Consider the following 26126-nt stretch of genomic DNA (forward strand, 5'->3'; position numbering starts at 1 on the left):
ATTATTATTATTATTATTATTATTATTATTATTAATCTTCAGGCCCACTGCCACCCAACCACGTTGCATCTCTCTGCTTTTTTATGTAACCTGTTGCCTGGAACTTCTTTTGTACAAGGGGACTGTCAATCTGAGCTTTACCTTCCTCCCCAAGGAGGAAGAGACTTCCCTAGATCAAATCCTTTCCTGTCCAGAGAGAGGCAGCTTTTCCTATTTAATCTCGCCGCCCGTCTACCCTGCCTGCCACAATCGCGTATTAGTGGGAGGGTGGCAGTGGAACCGGGGGGCGAGCAAAAAAATAAAGAGGCTGCGATACTTGGCTCATTGTTGATCTCAGGATTTGCAGTTGCAGATCAGAGGCCTTGCAGCGGTTTGCAGCTGTTCCGCGAAAGGCTTTGCTTGGGGGGGGAGGGGGGGGGAAGACAATAATCATTTTAGCTTAGACGTAACCAATCTGGGGCTAAACAATTCTACTCGCCGCCCCCTCTCTGTGTCAGCTGCATCACTCTTGATTCCGGAGGCTCAGCTGCCATCAGATCAGATGGGAGAGCAGTGGAGGCCAAGATTGAACCTGACCTACTTTTGCAAACCGGAGGGAGAGCGCGTTGACCCAGGAACTACTGAAAGGCCACTTCTGCAGCTCCTAGTCAACGCTCACCTGCTCCTCTGCTGCCCACGTCGTACTAATTTCCCCACCGTTTATCTAAACATCTTTTCTCTCCCTCCCGTCTCTAGTTTTTTAAAAAAGGAGTCTCAGCGGGAGGGCAGGGAAAGGCTCCTCAACCCAACTTGGTGCCATCGAGGTGTTTTGGGTGCCCTCGCAGACTGTCACTGTTTTAAGCTGGGATTCAGACACAAACCAGCCACGCTGCGCTATTGGCATTGATTTGGAGCTCTTCTGCAACAAACCTGCTCCGCTCCACTTTTTGCTGTAAGGAAAGTGAGGGAGAAATGTCCTGGAAAGTACAGGGTAACATTTGCTTTGGTGCGGTGCCATCTAACTTCCCCGCAGATGAGTCGGAACGAGTGCTCAGTAAATCGCCAGTCTCCCTGCAAACCAACAAGGATGAATGCTCAGTGAAGAAGTCACCTGGAAGTGACCTTGGACTACAAATCCCATCAGACCATGGAGATTATGGGAGTTGTATTCCAGAACCTGTGAAGGGTAGCAGGTAGGCAAAGGCCTTGATCCTTTGACGCTCCCACCATCAGTAATGGGCCAGAAGGACCAGGGATCTGACTCACTATCCAAGGCACCTTGAAGTGCTCATGTGTAGTAGTAGTAGTAGTAATAATAATAATAATAATAATAATAATAATAATAATAATAATAATATTTTATACCCCATCCATCTGGCCGGGCCTCTCCAGCCACTCTGGGTGGCTTTCAGCAGGATATTAAAAACACAATAAAACATCAAACATGGAAACTTTCCTAAACAGGGCTGCCTTCAGATGTCTTCTAAAAGCCAGATAGTTGTTTATTTCCTTGACATCTGATGGGAGGGCATTCCACAGGGCGGGCGCCACTACTGAGAAGGCCCTCTGCTTGGTTCCCTGTAACCTCACTTCTCGCAGGGAGGGAACTGCTAGAAGACCTTTGGAGCTGGACCTCAGTGTCCGGGCTGAACGATGGGGGTGGAGACACTCCTTCAGGTATACTGGGCCGAGGCCGTTTAGGTCTTTAAAGGTCAGCACCTTTAAAGGCTCAAAAAAAAGGTCCCAAAATGCATATTCTGAGGGAAAATGCATAGCAAAATGCATGTTTTGGAGCAAAATGGCTACAGAAATATGAATTTTCATGCATTTGAAGAATAGTCGCAGTATGGTGTAGAAACAGGGCAGGACAAACTTAGGAATGTTGTTGTTGTTTAGTCGTTTAGTTGTGTCCGACTCTTCATGACCCCATGGACTAGAGCACACCAGGCACTCCTGTCTTCCACTGCCTCCCACAGTTTGGTCAAACTCATGTTGGTAGCTTCGAGAACACTATCCCACCATCTCGTCCTCTGTCGTCCCCTTCTCCTTGTGCCCTCCATCTTTCCCAACATCAGGGTCTTTCCCAGGGAGTCTTCTCTTCTCATGAGGTGGTCAAAGTATTGGAGCCTCAGCTTCAGGATCTGTCCTTCCAGTGAGCACTCAGGGCTGATTTCCTTCAGAATGGAGAGGTTTGATCTTCTTGCAGTCCATGGGACTCTCAAGAATCTCCTCCAGCACCAGAATTCAAAAGCATCCATTCTTCCGCGATCAGCCTTCTTTGTGGTCCAGCTCTCATTTCCATACATCAATACTTAGGAATAAACACTTGCAAAACTGGCACGGACTGGACATGAAGCTCCCATCTCACCCTCAAGAGCCAGTTTAGTACTTGCCTCTCACCCAACTGGCAGCAGGTCTCTCCACTGTCTGAGGTTTTCTGCAGTTGCGCTCTTTGGGCCTTTATGCGGCCCAAAGAATTGGATCTGGGACCTTCGGCAAGCAGAGCCAAAACTCTGCCACTGAGCTAAACCGCCTGCCTCAATTTCTGAACATCAACTGCTGATTGCAACCAGACAACCAGATGCCCCAGGAAAGCTTGCATGAGGGCCTGAGCATAACAGCACTCTCCCCTCCTGTGGTTTCTGGCAATTGGTATTCAAAGATGCGCTACCTTCCACACTGCAAATACATAGGAAGCACACTGAAGCTATTGGGTCAGGCCATTGGTCCATCACTGGACTGGGTGTTCATCAGTATGCAGATGACACCCAGCTCTACCTCTCATTTAAATCAGAACCAATGAAGGCGGTGAAGGTCCTGTGTGAGTGTCTGGAGGCGGTTGGAGGATGGATGGTGGCTAACAGATTGAGGTTGAATCCTGACAACACAGAAGCACTGTTTTTGGGGGACAGGGAGTGGGTGGGTGTGGGGGATTCCCTGGTCCTGAATGGGGTAACTGTGCCCCTGAAGGACCAGGAGCTAAGCCTGGGAGTCATTTTGGACTCACAACTGTCCACAGAGGCGCAGGTTAACTCTGTGTCCAGGGCAGCTGTCTACCAGCTCCACCTGGTACGCAGGCTGAGACCCTCCCTGCCCACAGACTGTCTCGCCAGAGTGGTGCATGCTCTAGTTATCTCCTGCTTGGACTACTGCAACGCGCTCTACGTGGGTCTACCTTGGAAGGTGACCCGGAAACTGCAATTAATCCAGAATGCGGCAGCTGGACTGGTGACTGGGAGTGGCCGCCGGGACCACATACCACTGGTTCTGAGAGATCTGCATTGGCTTCCAGTATGTTTCCGAGCACAATTCAAAATGTTAGTGCTGACCTTTAAAGCCCTAAACGGCCTCGGTCCTGTATATCTGAAGGAGCCTCTCCACCCCCATCGTTCGGCCCGGACACTGAAGTCCAGCGCCGAGGGCCTTCTGGCGGTTCCCTCATTGCGAGAAGTGAGGCTACAGGGAACCAGACAAAGGGCCTTCTCGGTAGTGGCACCCGCCCTGTGGAATTCCCTCCCTTCAGATGTGAAGGAGATAAACAACTATCTGACATTCAGAAGACATCTTAAGGCAGCTCTGTTCAGGGAAGTTTTTAATATGTAACGCTGTACTGTTTTAACACTTGATTGGGAGCCGCCCAGAGTGGCTGGGGAAACTCAGCCAGATGGGTGGGGTATAAATAATAAATTATTATTATTATTATTATTATTATTATTATTATTATTATTATTTAGCAGTGTCTACATGGACCAGCAGCAGCTGTCCAGGGTTTCAAGCTGGAAATCTTATCCCAGCCCTACCTGGGGAAGGAAGAAGCTGCTCCCTCCCCTTCCCTCGTGACACAGAGTTAAAGGCGGAGCCATACCTGGCAGGTGGATCTTGTGCCATACAGGCTGATTTTGCAGCTGAGGAGTCTGGCTGTTATGTACTGAGTGGAATAGGATCCAAAATGTAGCAGTCTGATTGGTCCTAGAACAATAGGATTCAGAAAGCAGCAGTCTGATTGGTCCTAGAACAATAGGGTCCAGAATGCAGCAGTCTGATTGGTCCACAGGAGCCACCCAATCCAGCTCCAGGTGGAAGTGAATCCGCAACCTGATTGGCCTACAGGTGAATCCCGGAATTAGCCAATCACGTGGGGCCCATTGTGTAAATAATGTATATATAGCAGACATTCTGGGGGAACTTCCATTCCTCCTCACCACTACGAGCTGAATAAAGAGCATGAAATCCATTTTCGACTCCGAGTATATTTCACTGGCCCTCGCCACGTGTGAAATGTTGGCCTTGGAGTTTTGGGTTCAGATCTGTGATTTAGGCACATGGCAGGTTGGATTTAATTTGCTGTTGGTGTGCTGGTTTCTCTCCCCCCCCCCCCCATTTTCATTTTAATGGTGGGCATCACATTTAGCCTTTCTGCTGTTCCCAATTTAAGCACCGGGTGTTTTGCTATACATATGCTGAGCGTTCGATGGCGACGTTTTTGAATGACCTGTGGTTTGAGATGGGAGCTGTTTGGCCCTGGAACTGGGGGCTAAGCTTGATCTCCCCCACCCCTTCCAGATAAAGCTTCTGCTTCCTTTTCCTGATCTGCATGGTCACCCTATTTTTATTGTCAGTACTTATGCGCCCTCGCCTTACCGCTGGCCCTGGTCTGGCGCTGTCAGTGGCTCTGTTTTGCCCGTCTGTAAAATGGGTATTATAAGGCTCTGCCTAACCGAATTAAGCCTGGTGAACTTTCATCTTTTGAGAAACAGTGAGATGAATGGTTGAGGCCTGTCTTGAAAACCCTGCTCCAAAGCTGTAGAACAGGTGTGTCTAACATACCCAGCCTGGGGACCATATCTGGCCCCACCAAGACCCCACTGATTTTGCTGCCAGCGGTAAGACTTCCTTCCTTCCTTCCGTCCCTCCCTCCCTTCATACTTCCTTCCTTCCTTCCCTCCCTTCATCCTTCCTTCCTTCCTTCCTTCCTTCCTTCCTTCCCTTCCTCCCTCCCTCCCTCCTTCCTTCCTTCCTTCCTTCCCTCCCTCTCTTCTTCCTTCCTTCCTTCTTTCTTTCTTTCTTTCTTTCTTTCTTTCTTTCTTCCTTCCTTCCTTCCTTCCTTCCTTCCTTCCTTCCTTCCTTCCTTTCCTCCCTCCCTCCCTCCCTCCCTCCCTCCTTCCTTCCTTCCCTCCCTCCCTCCCTCCCTCCCTCCTTCCTTTCTTTCTTTCCTCTCTGCCAGCCCAGTTCCTTGATCATGATGAAATCACTCTAGTCATCAGATTGGTGATTTGATGACTGTGTGTGTGTGTGTGTGTGTGTGTGTGAGAGAGAGAGAGAGAGAGAGAGAGAGAGAGAGAGAGAGAGACTGGAGGTGTTTAATGCCTTCTGCATGTGCCATGTTGTCAGTGGTCCCCAGAGCATTACCAAGGGTGAATGTGGCCCTCAGGCCAGAAGAGGGTTAGACACCCCTGCTGTAGGGAAAGGGCATGGCTGATCCAGAAGTCTTTGGTGAGCCTGCCTCTTTAGCAAGAGCCCGCAGTGCACAGGACTACAGCCTCACACTTGGCAAGAATATCCGGTTTTGACTTCTCCCTGTGACCTGCCCGATTGTCTCTGCCACATGCTGGAAGCAAACCTGATAAAACTGGGTCAGGTATTCTAAGATTCTGATTCATGCAGGCCTTGATGTTCGAGGAGTGCTAAAAGCAGAAATAGTAAGGTATTAGATATTGGCGCTTTGGCCACACACACACACACACACACACACACACACACCCCATTTCTCAAAAAGAGAGCACAGAGCTGGAAAAAGTACAGAGAAGGGCAAAAGCAACGAGCAGTCGAGGTTCCTTCCCTACGCAGTCAGTCTAAAATGTTGGGGGCCTCCTAATATTTAGCGGGGCAGGAGAGCAAAGGGGAGCATGTGGAAGATAGCTGCGAATAACAAGTTGTGCAGAGAGAAATCATTTTTGGAACTCAGGAGTCACCAAGTCAAACCGATGGGGAGGAATTTCAGTACTTTCCCCCACAAACCGACAGAATCAAAATGCCATTTACCACTGCAAAGTGCGGCGATTGCCAATAGCCTTAGATGGTTTCTTTAAAAGGATTACGCATGTTTGTGGAAATAGGAGAAAGTGGTGTGCCTTATCAGCGTCCACCAGTCAATCAGATTTATTTGCTAAAAGCCATTCGGTTATCACAAGAATTGCAGACCTAATCGAGTTGAAAGATGCGTTTTAGCCCAGGTGTCCCCCAAATAACATTGAACTCCATTTGGTATGATCTGCTGGGCTGCTAGAGCAAATGTAGAAGCCTTATATGTAATATATTAATCCTCACCAACCAAGAGATAGCAGATTTTCTCCAAACTGCTCAGAACAGAAACTTGTCTCAGTAATCTCTTTCCTCAGGACCTGTAGCCTCTAAGCTTCTTGGAGTCCAACTTCCATCATCCCCAGTCAGCTGGTCAGGGTTGATGGGAGTTGGAGTCCAGAGGCAACTGGAAAACCACTGGATCTCCATCCCTAGGTAAAGGTAAAGGGACCCCTGACTGTTAAGTCCATTCGTGGCCGACTCTGGGGTTGCGGCGCTCATCTCGCTTTATTGGCCGAGGGAGCTGGCATACAGCTTCCGGGTCATGTGGCCAGCATGACTAAGCCGCTTCTGGCGAACCAGTTTTCGGATGTTTTTCGGAAGCTGACATCTGACACGGCTTCCGCTTGAGTGCAGGAAGCTTTTGCAACCAGTTGAAAGCTATGCCTTGGTTGTCGAACATTTCGGAATCTGAACGGGCTTCCAGAATGGAGTATGTTTGACAACCGAGGTTTGACTGTATAAGTCATTGATATTTTAAGATTGTTTAAATGAATATCCTAAATTGTAAAACAGAAAATGAAATAAAAATTAGATAGATAGATAGATAGATAGATAGATAGATAGATAGATGATAGATAGTTTGGAAGATCATAGTCAGATTTAACAGAATGAGACAATGGCGAGAATTGCATTGCTTGAAGATAACCTCTCGCGAACAAAACACCCCACTATTTTTTAACATTACATGTATGTATAAAAGTATATAATTTGTATACCGCCCTTCATCTGTTGATCTCTGGGTGGTTGACAGCATAAAAATGCAAGTTAAAATTCAAAACACATAATAGTAATAAAAACAAGAACAAAGCCAAAACAAGCCTCAGTCGCGCCGATCAAGACCTCCCTCGTTTCCATGAATTTGCCTATTCCTTTTCAAATTAGACAAATCCTTGGAAATGTGGGAGGTGCCTTATCAGCGGTGGTTGAAGCGAACCTCCATGTTCAAGGGCAGTAGGCTGTGGCGCGAGTGGGGGGAGTGATGGCCGCCAACTGGGAGGGGTGGCTAACACCCCAGAGGACAGGATCACACTTCAAAATGACCTTGACAGATTAGAGAACTGGGCCAAAACAAACAAGATGAATTTTAACAGGGAGAAATGTAAAGTATTGCACTTGGGCAAAAAAAATGAGAGGCACAAATACAAGATGGGTGACACCTGGCTTGAGAGCAGTACATGTGAAAAGGATCTAGGAGTCTTGGTTGACCACAAACTTGACATGAGCCAACAGTGTGACGCGGCAGCTAAAAAAGCCAATGCAATTCTGGGCTGCATCAATAGGAGTATAGCATCTAGATCAAGGGAAGTAATAGTGCCACTGTATTCTGCTCTGGTCAGACCTCACCTGGAGTACTGTGTCCAGTTCTGGGCACCACAGTTCAAGAAGGACACTGACAAACTGGAACGTGTCCAGAGGAGGGCAACCAAAATGGTCAAAGGCCTGGAAACGATGCCTTATGAGGAACGGCTAAGGGAGCTGGGCATGTTTAGCCTGGAGAAGAGGAGGTTAAGGGGTGATATGATAGCCATGTTCAAATATATAAAAGGATGTCACATAGAGGAGGGAGAAAGGTTGTTTTCTGCTGCTCCAGAGAAGCGGACACGGAGCAATGGATCCAAACTACAAGAAAGAAGATTCCACCTAAACATTAGGAAGAACTTCCTGACAGTAAGAGCTGTTCGACAGTGGAATTTGCTGCCAAGGAGTGTGGTGGAGTCTCCTTCTTTGGAGGTCTTTAAGCAGAGGCTTGACAACCATATGTCAGGAGTGCTCTGATGGTGTTTCCTGCTTGGCAGGGGGTTGGACTCGATGGCCCTTGTGGTCTCTTCCAACTCTATGATTCTATGATTCTATACTTGTGTCCTCTGTGCTTTGTGATGGGCAAGCTGGGGCAGAGCTCTCTGGACAGAAACAGGCAGTGAAAGTAACAGAGAGTTGGCGGAGGGCCTTCCTGGGGATTGTGGAGCTGTTGATGGGATGGATGGTAACCGGGGAAACAGCAGGGCTTCTCTCTGCTGATCAGCTTGGGTTCTAATGACTTAACTGGTTTAATCTACCCGAGAGGGAATTCTTTTAAGTGGATTTAGACAGAAGATCCTTCGGCTTAGAGAAAGGGTGGTGGAAAGCTCGCCACGGCAGCCGGACAGGAGGCAGAGGTGTCTCAAAAGTAGACCCCACTGCCCACTTCTCATTTTGTAGGGTTGCCTGTTGCCTCCTGAACAGAATGCCTCTGATTTCCAAATCCCTGGGCCCGGGGAGCAGACGCTGCATTATAATAATAATAATTATTATTATTATTATTATTATTATTATTATTATTATTATTTATTATTTATACCCCCCCCCATCTGGCTGAGTTTCCCCAGCCACTCTGGGCGGCTCCCAATCGAGTGTTAAAAACAATACAGCATCAAATATTAAAAACTTCCCTAAACAGGGCTGCCTTCAGATGTCTTTTAAAAATAAAGACTAGAAACTTGCATTTGGTTGTACACTCAAATGCTTAGGGTGCCTAGTTTCTCTGCATCTGAGACCTGGTGGCTCCATAGAGCAAACCCTAAGGGAAAGGAGTTGAAAAACGCAGAGAAGCTCTGAATTCTAGGCTCTTAGAAGACACTGTCTCTAGGACAGTATAAGAGCTGTTTGACAGTGGAACAGTCCCCCTTAAGAGATGGTGGACTCTGACTCCTTGGAGGTTTTTAAGCAGGGTGTGGGACTCAAAAGAGCAGGGGGTGGGACGAAAACAGCTTTTTGCAGCCCAAACAGGTATTCCCTTGTGGGGAACATGCCAGGAGCCATTGGTGGTGAGCTGGCCCAGAAACGAGAGTTGAGTAGAGCAACTGTTGTTACTGTTGTTAGCAGTGGCGTAGCGTGGGTTGTCAGCACCCAGGGCAAGGCAAGTACCGTATTTTTTGCTCTATAAGACTCACTTTTTCCCTCCTATAAAGCAAGGGGAAATGTGTGTGCGTCTTATGGAGCGAATGCAGACTGCGCAGCTATCCCAGAAGCCAGAACAGCAAGAGGGATTGCTGCTTTCACTGTGCAGCGATCCCTCTTGCTGTTCTGGCTTCTGAGATTCAAAATATTCTTTTTCTTGTTTTCCTCCTCCAAAAACTAGGTGCGTCTTGTGGTCTGGTGCGTCTTATAGAGCGAAAAATACGGTAATTTGCGCCCCCTAACCTGTGGATTTGTGCCCCCTAACCCGTGGATTTGCGCCCCCTAACCATAACCCCCAGGTGTTGCGCCTGGTGTGGCCGGCCCCCCCTGCACCCCCCCGCTACGCCACTGGTTGTTAGCTGTTCTGAGCCCAGCTTTGGCTGGGGAGGGCGGGATATAAATAACTTATTATTATTATTATTATTATTATTATTATTATTATTATTATTAATCTGGGCCGGCAAGAGGCATCGTCACAGTTCCACAGAGTGGGCGTGGAGCAGGGCAGGTGAAGGGGTGTGGCCAAAAGAGGGGGCGTGGCTTCAGAAGAGCCCCCTGGGGCCAGCAAGACAGCCACCGAGGGCCGCATTTGCCACACACCCAAAAACCTGTTCTCCCCCCCCCCGGCTCATAAAATTGTTTCCCAAGATGCAGTGCGGTCAGTGAGGAAAAGCAATTTGAAAACCAGGATCAAGCACTTCTCTCAGCGGCTGGTAGCATGCCAGAAATCATAGAAAAATGAATTGCTTAGCATAGACCTAAGTAAGGCTTCTGTTACCCTCCATCATTTATTCAATAGCAGCATTAAATATGCCCAAGGCAGAAGGCCAGAGAGCAGAATTCCCCAGCCTGGTGCCCTCAAGATGTTTTGGGCGACCACTTCCATCAGTCCCGGGCAGCATGCACAAAAAAACAAGTTGAGGTTAAAGTATAGCTGTCAACCGTCCCTTATTTGGCGGGAAAGTCCCTTATCCCAGCGCCGTGTCCCGCTGCTGTCCCTTATTGATGATGTTCCTTAAATTTCCCGGGTTTCAAAGGAAGCAGCTCCTCTCCCTTCCTCCCTGCCGGCCAGGGAGGAGGGAGGCTCCAACTGTGTTGCTTGGCTGCTTTGCTCACCCAATAAGGAGTCTAAGAACGACTGGGGGGGTGGAGCTTGCATGCCTTGTGCCGATCAAATCGGCCGCGGTGCCTGGGGACTCGCCTTTGCTCAGCGCTTCCCAGCGGAGAGGTGACGGTGGTTTTCCTTGCTGCATCCCCTTTGCCAGGTTGCTGCGCTGTGGGAACCACCGCTTGAGGCTTCGTTTGGTTGCTGGCTGGGCTTTCTGCCTTTGGCTCGGAGGGGCTCAGAAGTTGAACATACCTGTGCTTGGAAAATCCCTTATTTGGGCTGCCGATCCCTTATTTTCGAGGCTGCTGGTCCCTTATTTTCAAATCTGTAGGTTGATAGCTATGGGTTACAGGTTGAGGTTATTTTGCTCAGTTTGCAGCAAATGCATTGACCTGCCTCTCTATATGTTCCCCTTGTATTTTTAATCTTTGTTGGAAGCCGCCCAGAGTGGCTGGGGAGACCCAGCCAGATGGGCGGGGTACAAATAATAAATTATTATTATTATTATTATTATTATTATTATTATTATTATTATTATTTAGGGTTGTGCTAATGGGCTTGGGAAATCTGTATGACCCTTTCGTATTCTGTCTATATTCTGTGAAGATCAAACAGGCTCCCACCACTCCTGACTACCTGTTTTCTTACATACCGTATTTTTTGCTCTATAAGACGCACTTTTTCCCTCCTAAAAAGTAAGGGGAAATGTGTATGCATCTTATGGAATGAATGCAGGCTGCGCAGCTATCCCAGAAGCCAGAACAGCAAGAGGGATTGCTGCTTTCACTGCGCAGCGATCCCTCTTGCTGTTCTGGCTTCTGGGATTCAGAATATTTTTTTCCTTGTTTTCCTCCTCCAAAAACTAGGTGCGTCTTGTGATCTGGTGCATGTTATAGAGCGAAAAATATGGTATACATTATTATGCAGAATGCCCTTGCATCAGATATCAAGGAAACAGACAACTATATGACTTTTAGAAGACACCTGAAGGCAGCCCTGTATAGGGAAGTTTTTAAGGTGTGATGTTTTATTGTTTTGTTAACTGTTTTGTTGGGAGCCTCCCAGAGAGGCTGGGGAAACCGAGTCAGATAGGCAGCGTATAAATAAAATATTATTATTAATATTAATAATTACAGACAGATATGGGTGCTTGTTTCTGTGGATATGCATACGGGCCATATTGGCCGAAATAGGAGCCACCCCAAATATCGTCAAATATGAAGTATTGTCAAATATGGCTTCAGTTATAGGCTGTGCTAAAGTGTTAGATGAGCCAGATTTGGGGGTGAAAGGGCAATATAGTATATAGATAAATAGACTTGCACTCATACATGGATGGATGGTGGCTAACAGATTGAGGTTGAATCCTGACAAGACAGAAGTACTGTTTTGGGGGACAGGGGGCGGGCGGCTGTGGGGGACTCCCTGGTCCTGAATGGGGCAACTGTGCCCCTGAAGGACCAGGTGCGCAGCCTGGGAGTCATTTTGGACTCACAGCTGTCCATGGAGGCGCAGGTCAATTCTGTATCCAGGGCAGCTGTCTCCCAGCTCCATCTGGTACGCAGGCCGAGACCCCACCTGCCAGCAGACTGTCTCCTCAGAGTGGTACATGGTCTGGTTATCTCCAGCATCGTCTACTGCCATGCGCTCTACGTGGGGCTACCTTTGAAGGTGACCCGGAAACTACAACTAATCCAGAATGCGGCAGCTAGACTGGTGACTGGGAGCGGCCGCCGAGACCACATAACACCAGTCTTGAAAGACCTACACTGGCTCCCAGTATGTTTCTGAGCACAATTCAAAGTGTTGGTGCTGACCTTTAAAGCTCTAAACGGCCTCGGTCCAGTATACCTGAAGGAGCGTCTCCACACCCATCGTTCTGCCCGGACACTGAGGTCCAGCGCCGAGGGCCTTCTGGCGGTTCCCTCATTGCGAGAAGCCAAGCTACAGGGAACCAGGCAGAGGGCCTTCTCGGTAGTGGCACCCGCCCTGTGGAACACCCTCCCACCAGATGTCAAAGGGAAAAATAACTACCAAACTTTTAGAAGACATATTTTAATGTTGAATAGGTTATTGTATTTTAGTGTTTTATTAGAAGCTGCCCAGAGTGGCTGGGGAAACCCAGCCAGATGGGTGGGGTATAAATTATTATTATTATTATTATGAATATGGACAGGAAGGTGCAGGAAAAGAGCAAGAGAGACTCATAGGATTGTGGAGTCAGAAGGGACCATGAAGGTCCTCTAGTCCACCCCCATTCAGTGCAGGAATCTTTTGCCCAAGGTGGGGCTCAAACCCCCAACCCTGAGATTAACAACCTCATGCTCTGCCAACTGAGCTATCCTGGGTAGGTGGGTGGGGCCTCCTCATGCCCTTCCACACCCCCATGTTTTCTCCTAGACGCAACTAACGCTCAACGCATTAGGTCATGCCCATTTTTCCCTGTGGGTTGAGCATACGAAGGTGGCTGTCACTGAAAAAAAGAATAGGAAAAAAAGACAATGCTTTGAGACGCTAGCGGCTGAATTTGGGACGCTCTACGTGCAAAGCACCTGCCCTGCAACTGAGCTGCAGCCCTTCCCCAGATGGTGAATTTTGGGCCACCCTAAGGGTGGCAGAGGGACGCAGGTGGCGCTGTGGGTTAAACCACAGAGCCTAGGACTTGCCGATCAGAAGGTCGGTGGTTCGAATCCCCGCGACGCGGTGCGCTCCCATTGCTCGGTCCCTGCTCCTGCCAACCTAGCAGTTCAAAAGCACGTCAAAGTGCAAGTAGATAAATAGGTACCACTCCAGTGGGAAGGTAAACGGCGTTTCCGTGCGCTGCTCTGGTTCGCCAGAAGCGGTTTAGTCATGTGGCCACATGACCCAGAAGCTGCACGCCGGCTCCCTCGGCCAATAAAGTGAGATGAGCGCCACAACCCCAGAGTCGGCCACGACTGGACCTAATGGTCAGGGGTCCCTTTACCTTTAAGGGTGGCAGAGATGGGGGCACACAGACTTGACTCGTGGGGTGCCTCACCCCCCAGAATTCCCCCCCTGCACGACTCTCACTGAGCCCATTCACCTTGATGGTGCTTGCGCCGGAGTAATGCGACACGCTCCAACACCAGTGATTTGCATGCTGCATGTTAATTCAGGGAGGCGGAGGTGCCATATGGAATTTCCACATCAAAAGCATGATCCGGGGTGTGTGTGTGTGTGTGTGTGTGTGTGTGTGTGTGTTATATGAGTGTGCACACATGCACACACTCTCACATACCTTTGCACATGCCTGGATCTCCAGTCAGAAGGACGTCTCTCCCTTTGGGTCCTTCTGTTCTGGCATCTTTTTGAAAAACAAAAAGTGACGGGGAGGTGGAGTGGAGAGCGAGAGAACGAGAGCGAGAGAGAGAGACCTGTTTTCATCAAGAGAGGGCTTTGATTTAGTACCGCAGGGGACCTTTGCAATCTGGACACAGCAGCGGGTCCAAATCGCTTATCACAAGGTTTCTCGCCAGCCCCGGCATTAACATCTTCCTCAGCATGGGATGGGAAGCAGAAGTAGGTCAGGCCTGTATCTTGGGTAAGTTCTGCGCAGGAAAGCAACACAACCCCTCCGCCAGGGCCAGATAAAAATAGGTGCTCCCATCTGAAAGTGAGGGGGCAGCTTATTATAGACGGGTAGGAAGTTTAGCTTTTGTGTGTGTGTTTTTTTGCGATCTCAGGTTGCTGATCTTTACCATGCCACTCCAAGGAATGGGGAGCTTTGTGCGGAATCCGGTACCGATTCCCAGTCTGAATGGGTCCAGGTTTCTTGGGAGTCTGCAATCATTATTTTTTTCAAATTTGATATTATGCTTCAGACCGGTGGTTCGGCGAGTCCGGCATCCAGCTTCCAAAAGCTATGGGCCTCTGGAAGCAGACGAGAATGACATGGAGGTGATGACTGTTTGCTAAAAAAGCAGCATACACCATCCTGGTGGTCTTTGGAGACCACATAACACCCGTCTTGAAAGACCTACACTGGCTCCCAGGACATTTCTGAGCATAATTCAAAGTGTTGGTGCTGACCTTTAAAGCCCTAAACGGCCTCGGTCCTGTATACCTAAAGGAGCGTCTCCACCCCCACCGTTCAGCCCGGACACTGAGGTCCAGCGCCGAGGGCCTTCTCGCTGTGAGAAGCAAAGCTACGGGGAACCAGGCAGAGGGCCTTCTCGGTGGTGGCACCCGCCCTGTGGAACGCCCTCCCACCAGATGTCAAAGAGAAAAACAACTACCAGACTTTTAGAAGATATCTGAAGGCAGCCCTGTTTAGGGAAGCTTTTAATGTTTAATAGGTTATTGTATTTTAGTGTTTTGTTGGAAGCCGCCCAGAGTGGCTGGGGAAACCCAGCCAGATGGGCGGGGTATAAAAAAAAATTATTATTATTATTATTATTATTTGGATGAAGCTGCCTTATATTAAGTCAGAACTTTGGTCCATCTAGCTCAGTATTGTCTGGCAGCAGTGGCTGTCCAGGGTTTCAGGCAGGGGACATGGCCCGCCCTTCTTGAAGATGGAAGGAGGGGTTGAACATGAGGCCTTCTGCAGCCAAAGCCGATGTCCTATCACTGAGCTGCAGCCCTTCCCCATTGTGTGAGAAAGGGCAGAGGAAAAAAGGTTTGAAGGCAGAGAAAATATGTGAAGTTGCTTGAGGAAGAAGGAGACCTTGAGGGTGGCTGAGTGTGAGGAGCTGGGGAAGCAAAGCTCCTGCAGGAAGGGAGAGGAGGGTCAGGAGAGAAGGAAGCACAGGCCCATGGAAGACTTGAAAGACACCTGGGTTTGCATCCAGGCCCACAAGGTGCCCTGGGATGGCATCACAACTGCCTTCTGCCTTTGCCAATGGCGCTTGGGGCTGTTCCTACTCTGTGTGTGTGTAGTGGGGCAAATTCTGGGTTTGTTGTTGTTCTTTAGTCGTTTAGTCGTGTCCGACTCTTCGTGACCCCATGGACCAGAGCACGCCAGGCACTCCTGTCTTCCACTGCCTCCCGCAGTTTGGTCAAACTCATGCTGGTAGCTTCGAGAACACTGTCCCACCATCTCGTCCTCTGTCGTCCCCTTCTCCTTGTGCCCTCCATCTTTCCCAACATCAGGGTCTTTTCCAGGGAGTCTTCTCTTCTCATGAGGTGGCCAAAGTATTGGAGCCTCAGCTTCAGGATCTGTCCTTCCAGTGAGCACTCAGGGCTGATTTCCTTCAGAATGGAGAGGTTTGATCTTCTTGCAGTCCATGGGACTCTCAAGAGTCTCCTCCAGCACCAGAATTCAAAAGCATCCATTCTTCGGCGATCAGCCTTCTTTATGGTCTGGCTCTTACTTCCATACATCACTACTGGGAAAACCATAGCTTTAACTATACGGACCTTTGTTGGCAAGGTGATGTCTCTTCTTTTTAAGATGCTGGGTTCATTCTGGGTTAAGAAATGTCTATTTCCATAAATAAACAGCGCAAAGAAATGTCAGTGGTTTTGCAAATATTTCTATAAATGTGTCCAGTGTGCATTCTTTACTCCATACCTTTCATATATCGAAGGGATTCAGTTTGGGTTTCTTTGCTATGGCATTTTATGGGAAGAAACCGAGTGGCAGCAGGAGGCGGAGAGCTATTTTAACTATGAGTCGGTGGGCTTTCGGCTGCCCCACCGGGCATAGCTGTTCCGCTTTGAACAGTTACCTACCAGGCAGAATGCCAACATTTCTCTTCCCGCTAGGCCTGGGCAGGGGCAAAAATGGCTGGGTCCTTTGTGCAGCCTTGAGGACTAAAAATTTGTGTTTGGTTATCAGCTCCACTGCTTAGGGTGCCTAGTTTCTCTGCATCTGAGACCTGGTTGCACCATAACAAACCCTAAGGGAAGAGAGTGGAAAAACACGAAGAAATTCTGAATTCTAGGTTTTTAGAATGGGACTCGGGTGGCGCTGTGGGTAAAACCTCAGTGCCTAGGACTTGCCGATCGTATGGTCGGCGGTTCGAATCCCCGCGGTGGGGTGAGCTCCCGTCTTTCGGTCCCAGCTCCTGCCCACCTAGCAGTTCGAAAGCACCCCTAAGTGCAAGTAGATAAATAGGTACCGCTCTGGCGGGAAGGTAAACGGCGTTTCCGTGTGCTGCGCTGGTGCTGGCTCGCCAGAGCAGCTTCGTCACGCTGGCCACGTGACCCGGAAGTGTCTCCGGACAGCGCTGGCCCCCGGCCTCTTAAGTGAGATGGGCGCACAACCCTAGAGTCGGACACGACTGGCCCTTACGGGCAGGGGTACCTTTACCTTTACCTTTAGGCTTTTAGAAGACACTGTCTCTAGGACAGTATAAGAGCTGTTTGACAGTGGAACAGTCTCCCTCAAGAGATGGTGGACTCTGCCCTGGAAGAGTGGCAGATGAAGGTGACGGATTATATGGAATTGGCGGAAATGACTGGCAGAATCCGAGACCTGGGAGAAGAGTTGGTGGAAGAAGACTGGGAGAAATTTAAAGACTATCTTCAGAAATACTGTAAAATTAATGAATGTTAAAATGATGTTGGATTGAAAATAAGTGGCATTAGCAACAAAGTTAACAAGAGTATGCAAAATTGAATCGATAATGGATGAAAATATAGAGTTATAATATGTTAAGATACAGAGTTAAGATAAACGAAAGAGGGTAAGGATTTGCTGATTTGATTACTTAAATGGGAATACAAAAAGGGGAGGTGTGAGGAGGCCAAGGAAATAAGATAATGAGTTAGGGTTACAAAAAATGGATTTGTTTTTATTCTTCTTTTTTCTTTTTTATGTATTTTTCTATGTTGTTTTTTTTTGTATTTCTTTCTTTTTATATGACCTTTTTAAATTTATGTTTTTGTAAAACTTCAATAAATATCTTTAAAAAAAAGAGAGAGATGGTGGACTCTGCCTCCTTGGAGGTTTTTAAGCAGAGGTTGGATGGACATCTGTCATGTACGCTTGAGATGCTTCCATTGCAGGAGGTTAACAACAACAGCAGCAACACCAATAATAATTTATTATTTATATGGCACCCATCTCACTAGATTGCCCCAGCCACTTTGGCTGGCTTCCAGCAGAACATCACACATTAAAAGCTTCCTTACAAATTGCGAGACAAGGGCAACTGTGACTTCAAGGAGGAATGGGAACTTTTTTACAAATTATCTAAAAAGACAAGAAAATGAATTGGACTCCTTGGCAGGTTTCGAATAAAAATACACAAATTTATTGGTTGACAACATGATGGAGAGATATGTAAGGATATGTACAATTTTATAATATGCAGAGGGGCGCGGGTGGCGCTGTGGTCTAAACCACAGAGCCTAGGACTTGCCGATCAGAAGGTCGGCGGTTCGAATCCCCGCGACGGGGTGAGCTCCCGTTGCTCGGTCCCTGCTCCTGCCAACCTAGCAGTTTGAAAGCACGTCAAAGTGCAAGTAGATAAATAGGTACCGCTCCGGCGGGAAGGTAGACAGCGTTTCCGTGCGCTGCTCTGGTTCGCCAGAAGCGGCTTAGTCATGCTGGCCACATGACCCGGAAGCAGTACACCGGCTCCCTTGGCCAATAAAGCAAGATGAGCGCCGCAACCCCAGAGTCGGTCATGACTGGACCTAATGGTCAAGGGTCCCTTTACCTTTATAATATTCTGAGGAGAAATCAGGGAGAGGAGATGAAGGAAGTCCTTCGTGGGGGGGAGGGGAAAGGGGGGGAAATGATGTATGTGATTATATGGTTTGATAATTTGTTATGTGGAAATTGATCAATAAAAAAAAATATTTTTTTTTAAAAAGCTTCCTGATAGCCTTCAGATGTCTATGGAAAGTCAGATAGTTTATCTCTTTGACATTTGATGGGAACGCGTTCCACACGGTGGGCGCCACCACCGAGAAGGCCCTCTGCCTGGTTCCCCATAACCTCACTTCTCGCAGGGAGGGAACCGCCAGAAGGTCCTTGGCGCTGGACCTCAGTGTCCGGGCAGAACGATGGGGGTGAAAATGCTCCTTCAGGTATACAGGGTCAAAGCTGTTTAGGGCTTTCAAGGTCAGCACCAACACTTTGAATTGTGCTTGGAAACGTACTGGGAGCCAATGTAGATCTTTCAAGACCAGTGTTATGTGGTCCCGGCGGTCGCTCCCAGTCACCTGTCTAGCTACCACCTTCTGGATTAGTTGTGGTTTCCACGTCACCTTCAAAGGTAGCCCGACGAAAGCAACAGGAAGAGTAAGAGGCCAACCGAAACAAAAAGTCTATAAGGATTGAGAATCTTTAAAGAATATTTAGAAAACTATGGAATAAAAGGAAACATCTTGGCAGAATTAGACTGATCCCTGTATTGTATAAATATAAGTTTGTAGGGAGGTAAAAAAAATTATATAAGAAATATATAACTGTGCGGTATAAAGTAATAAATAAGAGAAAGTACAGTGAGATTAATTGGAAGTCAGTTTTAAATTTATTTTCTATCAATTTTATAATTGTGTTCAATACCAGGAGTATATATGATGATAATTATATTAATCTTCTTATATCTTATAGTGTGGTGGTTTGTTTGATTTTTCTGTTATTTGTTTGTTTGATTGTATGTTTGTTTACTTGTATGTATGTCTGTTTTTCATTTTAAATTTTTTTAAAAAGATTAATTTCATATTAATTTATTTTAAGTTAATAAAGATATATTAAAAAAAACACAAAGGTAGCCCCATGTAGACCACACTGCAGCGGTCCAAGCAGGAGATAACCAGAGCATGTACCACTCTGGCGAGACAGTGCGCAGGCAGGCAGGCTGGACTAGACATCCCTTGGCGCCCCCTCCAACTTTCCAGATCTGTGTTTCCGTGATCGCAGACGTGGCTGCCGCCGATTGCCAGCCCTAGACACCTGGCTGGAGGCAGTGGGGATGGAAGCTCAGATGAGATGGCAGGAGTGGATTTCGGTCCATGCTGGACCAGACTGCTGTGGTGTCTGCTGATGTGCTTTTGTGGGTTTGGGGGAATGCATTAGGTTCTTGGCAAAGACGCAAACTGCCTGTGGCGAAGCCTTCCTTAATAATAGCTACAGGGAATAGGTCACCTGTACTGGCTCCCTTTTTTTAAAAAATAATAATAATTGCATTTTATTTATTTGTTAACATTCTTATATTACATCGGTAAACGTTGTCATATTACATTACAGGACTTACTATAATATAATTTCCAACATGTGTACAAAAATCATATACAAATTTTACATACCTAGAAAGAAAATGAAACAAAAAAGAAAGAACAAAGAGGGGGGGAAACAATCCCCCCCAAATCATATACATACCAACACACTAGACTTCCTGTCTTTCCTGTTGTATATTCCTTTTTTTACAAATGAATGTACTCTTATTATTGTATATTTCTTTACATATGATCTAATACATTCCTATATCAATATGTGCTCTTAGTCTTATTTCTCAATTCAGTCACACTCCAACGTCAACCAAATGCTAGCATAGATAGCGAACCTTTACTGTATTTTTGAACATATATCTATCCCACTTTTCCGCAAATTTTTGTTTTGAATTGCCTCTCAGGCAGTGGCGTAGCGTGGGGGGTGCGGGGGGGCCAGCCGCACCGGGTGCAACATCTGGGGGTTAGGGTTAGGGGGCGCAAATCCACGGGTTAGGGGGCGCAAATTACTTGCCTTGCCCCGGGTGCTGACAACCCACACTACGCCACTGCTCTCAGGGTATTTGTCAACTGTGCCATTTCAGCAAATTCTTGTCGCTTGTAATGCCAGTCTGTTATTGTCGGGGCTTCTTGTTCCTCCCCCCCCTTTGCCACCAAAGACCCTTTGCCAGCTGGATCCTCCTGCCCCCTTTAGCAGACTTTGTGTTGCCACGCTAGAAGCCGGTCCAGGCCGAATTCTATGCAATACGCCTGTCTCCCGCGATGAAGTGCCCTGCCTGGAAAGTTGGCACGGGCTGCCTTTCCTTGTTGTGGCCAGAGACTGCCCCGGCTCTCGTCCGTCCTGGGATTCAGATTATGCTTCCTGACTCCTTGTTTCTGTTCCTTCCCTTGCAGAAGATGGCGAGTACTTCCTCAAGGTCCTGATCCCCAGCTATGCCGCCGGATCCATCATTGGCAAAGGAGGCCAAACGATTGTCCAACTGCAGAAAGAAACCGGAGCCACTATCAAGCTCTCAAAATCTAAAGACTTCTACCCAGGTGAGCGCGGGTGGCTGGGAGGGTCAACAAGGGGAAAGGAATTCTCTGTATGTTTGCCAACGTTGGCGGTTCATATGGTGTACATTCCTGGTGTCCCCAAACCAGGGACGGGGCAAAGCTTGTTCATATGTGTCTGTATGCAGATACAGCGTGGTATAGCGGTTAGAGCGTTAGACTAGGATCTGGAAGATCAGGATTCGAATCCGCGCCCTGCCATGAAGGTCACCTCTCGGCCTAACCTACCTCGCAGGGTTGTTTGTAGGGGTTAAATGCGGAGGGGGAGAACCATGGAGGCTGCCTTGAGCTCCTGGCAAAAGACGGTGGGATACAGAAGCAGGGAATAAATTTCAAAAACATCGCTTCTGCACCGCTGTATTGTTTTTAACACTCGATTGAGAGCCGCCCAGAGTGGCTGGGGAAACTCAGCCAGATGGGCGGGGTATAAATAATAAATTATTATTATTATTATTATTATTATTATTATTATTATTATTATTATTAGCCGAATGTATGAACTCAGTACCCTGAAGAAAGTTGAGTCTTGGGGATATTGAGAGGAGATGCAATAGCCGTCTTCAAATATCTGAAGGGCTATACCAAAGCAGAATCGAGCAAGCTTGTTTTCTCCTGCTCCGGAGGGCAGGACTCGAACCCATGGCTTCGTGGTAAAAGGAAGGAGATGCCGACTAAACATCTGGAAGAGCTTTCTGGCAGTAAGAGCTGTTTGGCGGGGAACGGTCTCCCATGAGAGGTTGTGAACTCTGCTTCCCTGGAGGTTTTTAAGCAGAGGTTGGACGGCCATCTGTCATGGATGCTTGAGCTGAGATTCCTGCATTGCAGAGGGTTGGACTAGATGATTCTTGGGGTACCTTCCAACAGTTCTACGATTCGATGATAGCATTCCCGTGTGCACAACTGTCACTCGAGGGTGCAGTTGTCAAGTGAAGAACATGCATGTGTGAACCAGCTTCGGAGAGGGTTTTATTTGGGGAGGGAAGTGTTGTTTTTTGTGGGTTTTACGGCCTCTCCGACAAGGAAGCTTATAGATGGGCATTAAACCGTAAGACTTTGGTGCGGTTTGATTTGTGGCCTGGCTCAAGTCGTTTGAAAGAGCCCCTCACCTTCCCTCAACTTGCCATCTCCTCTTACCCTCAGGCCTCCACGTTCTCTGCCTATCATTCCCTTGGGTCTCTTCTTCTTGGTCTTCTAGCTACTCCAGCCACCGCCAGCCTGACGCCTTTCAGACATTTTGGACCACAACTCCCTTCGCCTCTGACCGTTCATCTCATTAGCTGGCTGGCTGGCTGGGAGATGTAGTTCCAAACATCTGGAAGGCAAGAGGCTGGCCTCTTATGTCCCCACCCCAGCTTTCAGATACCCCAAATCTGAGCTCCTCCTTTCTTGAGCTGCTGTTTCACCTACAGGCCAACTCAGGACTTTTTAGGGGCCCTGTATGTGGGTCCTCCACCTCACCACCGGCCACACCTTCCCAGAAAGTTGTTGTTGTTTAGTCGTTTATTCGTATCCGACTCTTCGTGACCCCCTGGACCAGAGCACGCCAGGCACTCCTGTCTTCCACTGCCTCCCACAGTTTGGTCAAACTCATGCTGGTAGCTTTGAGAACACTGTCCCACCATCTCGTCCTTCTGTCGCCCCCTTCTCCTTGTGCCCTCCATCTTTCCCAACATCAGGGTCTTTTCCAGGGAGTCTTCTCTTCTCATGAAGTGGCAAAAGTATTGGAGCCTCAGCTTCAGGATCTGTCCTTCCAGTGAGCACTCAGGGCTGATTTCCTTAAGAATGGATAGGTCTGATCTTCTTGCAGACTCTCAAGAATCTCCTCCAGCACCATAATTCAAAAGCATCAATTCTTTGGCGATCAGCCTTCTTTATGGTCCAGCTCTCACTTCCATACATCACTACTGGGAAAACCATAGCTTGAACTATACGGAGCTTTGTCGGCAAGGTGATGTTTCTGCTTTTTTTTTTGCTCCCCCCCCCCGAAAGTGAACTACTTAAATTACGATTGCTCTTTCCGCTGCAAGCGTGTAAGACAGGTGGGCCGGCCGGCAAAGCAGCCCCTACCCCAATGGCAGGGGTCAGGCCGTCGAAGACCCCAGGCACCCCGCAGTTGCGGACGCTGCCCATCTTCGCCACGGAGTGCCCAGGCTTTCCCCCCCCCCATCTCCCTATAATCCCAAGCTGTGATTGAAGGGCAGACAAAGCCCTGACAGGACAGCCCCTGGCTAAGCTGCTTTCCCTCCGCATCCTCCACTCTTTATTGCCGGATTATGGGATGGGCTGGCAAATCCTCGCCAGTGTAAAAACGATGGAGGGGTGTCGTGGCGACGGGGGAGAGGGAGAGAGAGAAGGCCTCCGCTCATGTTGCCTTGGCAACAGGAGCAGGTGCCTTGTTTGTTTGCAGCTTCCGGGAAGGACCCCCCCCCTTCCCCTTCGAGGGAAAGGAAACCCTTTGTATTTGATGAGGTCTGGCCAGGGTGGAGATGCATCCGAAACACAGCGCTCCTGCATTCTTGAAAGCTGAGAGAGCTGCGGATTCTGGCCCGCCGAGGGCGGTTTAGGCTCCATGCGCAAATTCCCACCTCTCTGGGCTCTCCTCACGCAGTCGCGCTGCAAGTCGGGACAGCCTTTGCTCCGCCAAGACTGTCTTCCGAGAACAAGTGTGGTGTACTGGTTGGGATGTTGTGCCAGTACCCCGTGAGACCTGGGTTCAAATCCTCCCTGGGTGAGACCTTAAGGGCTGATCAATGCCTGTCAGCGTAGCCTACCTTTTAGTGTATTTTTGGTCTTTGTTCGAAGCCGCCCAGAGTGGCTGGGGAAACGCAGCCAGATGGGCAGGGTACAAATAATAAATTATTATTATTATTATTATTACCTCACACAGGGATGTGGGTGGCGCTGTGGGTTAAACCACAAAGTCTAGGACTTACCGATCAGAAGGTCAGCGGTTCGAATCCCTGCGAGCTCCCGTTGCTCGGTCCCTGCTCCTGCCAACCTAACAGTTCGAAAGCACCTCAAAGTACAAGCAGATAAATAGGTACCACTCCAGCAGGAAGGTAAATGGCGTTTCCATGCGCTGCTCTGCTTTGCCAGAAGCAGCTTAGTCATGCTGGCCACATGACCCGGAAGCTGTACACCGGCTCCCTCGGCCAATAAAGCGAGATGAGCGCCGCAACCCCAGAGTCGGTCACGACTGGACCTAATGGTCAGGGGTCCCTTTACCTTTACCTATTACCTCACACGGTTGTTGTGGGGATTCAGCGGGAAGGGGGAGAACCATGTATAGTCCGCCTGCAGCTCCTCAGAGAAAAAGTCGGGGAATAAATACATCTGTCTTATCTCGGGAGACAACGGAGGAGTGCTCTTTTGTGAGTGAAGTCAAACTGCGGGAAGGTTGGAGCGCCAGCTGTTTGCTGTGGAGACCGAAACGGGAGAGACATGTTTTGTTGCAGCCGGGGCAGATGAAGGTGTCCGGTTGTTGTGCTGCTGCAGCCACACCATGTCGTCTCTTCTCTCTGCCCTACTCCTGGAGGTCACTTGCAATAAATAAATAAACGCATATCTCTTTCCTTCAGGCACACATGTTGAAAACCCAGGTCAGCGATCAAAGGCTTGCAGCTCGATGCTGTATGTTTGTTTGTGTGCATGCATGACCCAGCCCAAGTGGTGTTGGTGCAACTTTGTGGTATTATTATTATTACAGTGGTACCTTGGGTTAAGTACTTAATTCGTTCCGGAGGTCCGTTCTTAACCTGAAACTCTTCTTAACCTGAAGCACCACTTTAGCTAATGGGGCCTCCTGCTGCTGCCGTGCCACCGGAGCACGATTTCTGTTCTCATCCTGAAGCAAAGTTCTTAACCTGAAGCACTATTTCTGGGTTAGCGGAGTCCGTAACCTGAAGCGTATGTAACCTGAAGCATATGTACCCGAGGTACCACTGTATTATTATATCCTGGGCAACTGGCTGGGTTTGCCCTAGCTAAAACAACTACTTAAGGCAGGGGTTCTCAATTAGCTACCGTATTTTTTGCTCTGTAAGACTCACTTTTCCCTTCTAAAAAGTAAGGGGAAATGTGTGTGCGTCTTATGGAGCGAATGCAGGCTGCGCAGCTATCCCAGAAGCCAGAACAGCAAGAGGGATCGCTGCTTTCACTGCGCAGCGATCCCTCTTGCTGTTCTGGCTTCTGAGATTCAGAGTATTTTTTTTCTTGTTTTCCTCCTCCAAAAACTAGGTGCGTCTTGGGGTCTGGTGCATCTTATAGAGCGAAAAATACGGTAATTACTGAGGACTCCCTATTTTTCAAAAGCCAAGCTACGGAAAAGGAACAGGAAACTCAGCCTGGGCTGGCCAGCTAGGGAAGCAGATTCAATAGCAGGAAACACTCCTTCTGATAAGCCGGCCAGAGGAACGCAGGCATGGCCTTTGCGCTGCAGCCACAATGTGCGTTCGCCTAGATTTATCCAGTTTTGGGAGCTGCTGTCTGATTCCCTCCCCCACCCCCAGGCTCAAAGAGGGTCAGAAAAGGAATGAAGCACCCAACAGGAAGGGGAGCAGGAGGCGAAGGGGCAGTTTCGGAACGGAGAAGGCCTTTAAAAGGCAGAGGAACAAGCAGCAGGGCTAACTGACGGAAAATTGGGAGAAATGCTGGATATAAATTTGTCCTTGAGGGGGATGCCCGAGGGCACCCAGAGCAGGCGTGCTAGGAAGATCTCTCAAGTTCCTAGCCCACAAAGAGGCGAAGGAGCTCATCCACCTGCACGTAACAAGGGACAAACTTCAGGTTACACTAAACACACTTTTCAGAAAAACAAGCTGGCTGCTTGCGTTTTATTTTGAAGGGAAAGCAGTGGTGTGGGGCCCAATCTAGACTGTGCTCCCTCCAAGCAGCTGGAGGGACTTTCTGTAGGAAACTTGCATGAATCCTTTGCCCAGATTTTGGCTCCGTGGACCTGCGAAGTGGCCAGCTTAAGCGAGCTTTGAAAATACCACGTTTAAGGGAAAGCATAGCTCGGCCTTAAATCACTTGGGCACATCAAAAATCCAATAAGGCATGTGGGAAGAAACAGCTCTCTGCCAGTTTACAAAAAGAAAACACAGAAAAACCCCCGACCCTAGTCATTCAGAGGCCATTTTTACTCACCATAAGCGAGTGATATGTTTTTTTGCAAGCTTGTCCTAGGAATACAGGATTGCTTTATACCAGGGGGTCAGCAAACTTTTTCAGCAGGTGGGCGGTCCACTGTCCCTCAGACCTTGTTGGGGGTCGGACTATATTTTGAAAAAAAATATGAACAAATTCCTATGCCCCACAAATAACCCAGAGATGCATTTTAAATAAAAGCACACATTCTACTCATGTCAAAACACGCTGATTCCCAGACCGTCCACGGGCCGGATTGAGAAGGTGATTGGGCTGGATCTGGCCCCCGGGCCTTAGTTTGCCTACCCATGCTTTATACAGTAATGACCATTATTTGACTTGTTTTTCGCTTTCTGGATCTCTGTGCAATGGACAGGGAGAAGGAGAGAGGGCT

At 48.3% G+C, this 26126-nt stretch overlaps 1 protein-coding gene across 2 annotated transcripts in view; it reads left to right on the forward strand.

The window, feature by feature from the left end:
* NOVA2 (NOVA alternative splicing regulator 2) overlaps positions 1-26126 on the forward strand; it is a 70687-nt gene that overhangs the window by 9433 nt on the left and 35128 nt on the right. For both annotated transcript variants that reach the window (XM_083627451.1, XM_083627452.1), the window contains exon 2: positions 20429-20572. In XM_083627451.1, coding sequence (XP_083483577.1) covers positions 20429-20572 — 144 coding nt within the window. The remainder of the gene's footprint in view (positions 1-20428; positions 20573-26126) is intronic.

This window comes from Podarcis filfolensis (assembly GCF_964270895.1).
Source record: "Podarcis filfolensis genome assembly, chromosome: 8".
NCBI classification, from domain to species: Eukaryota; Metazoa; Chordata; class Lepidosauria; order Squamata; family Lacertidae; genus Podarcis; species Podarcis filfolensis.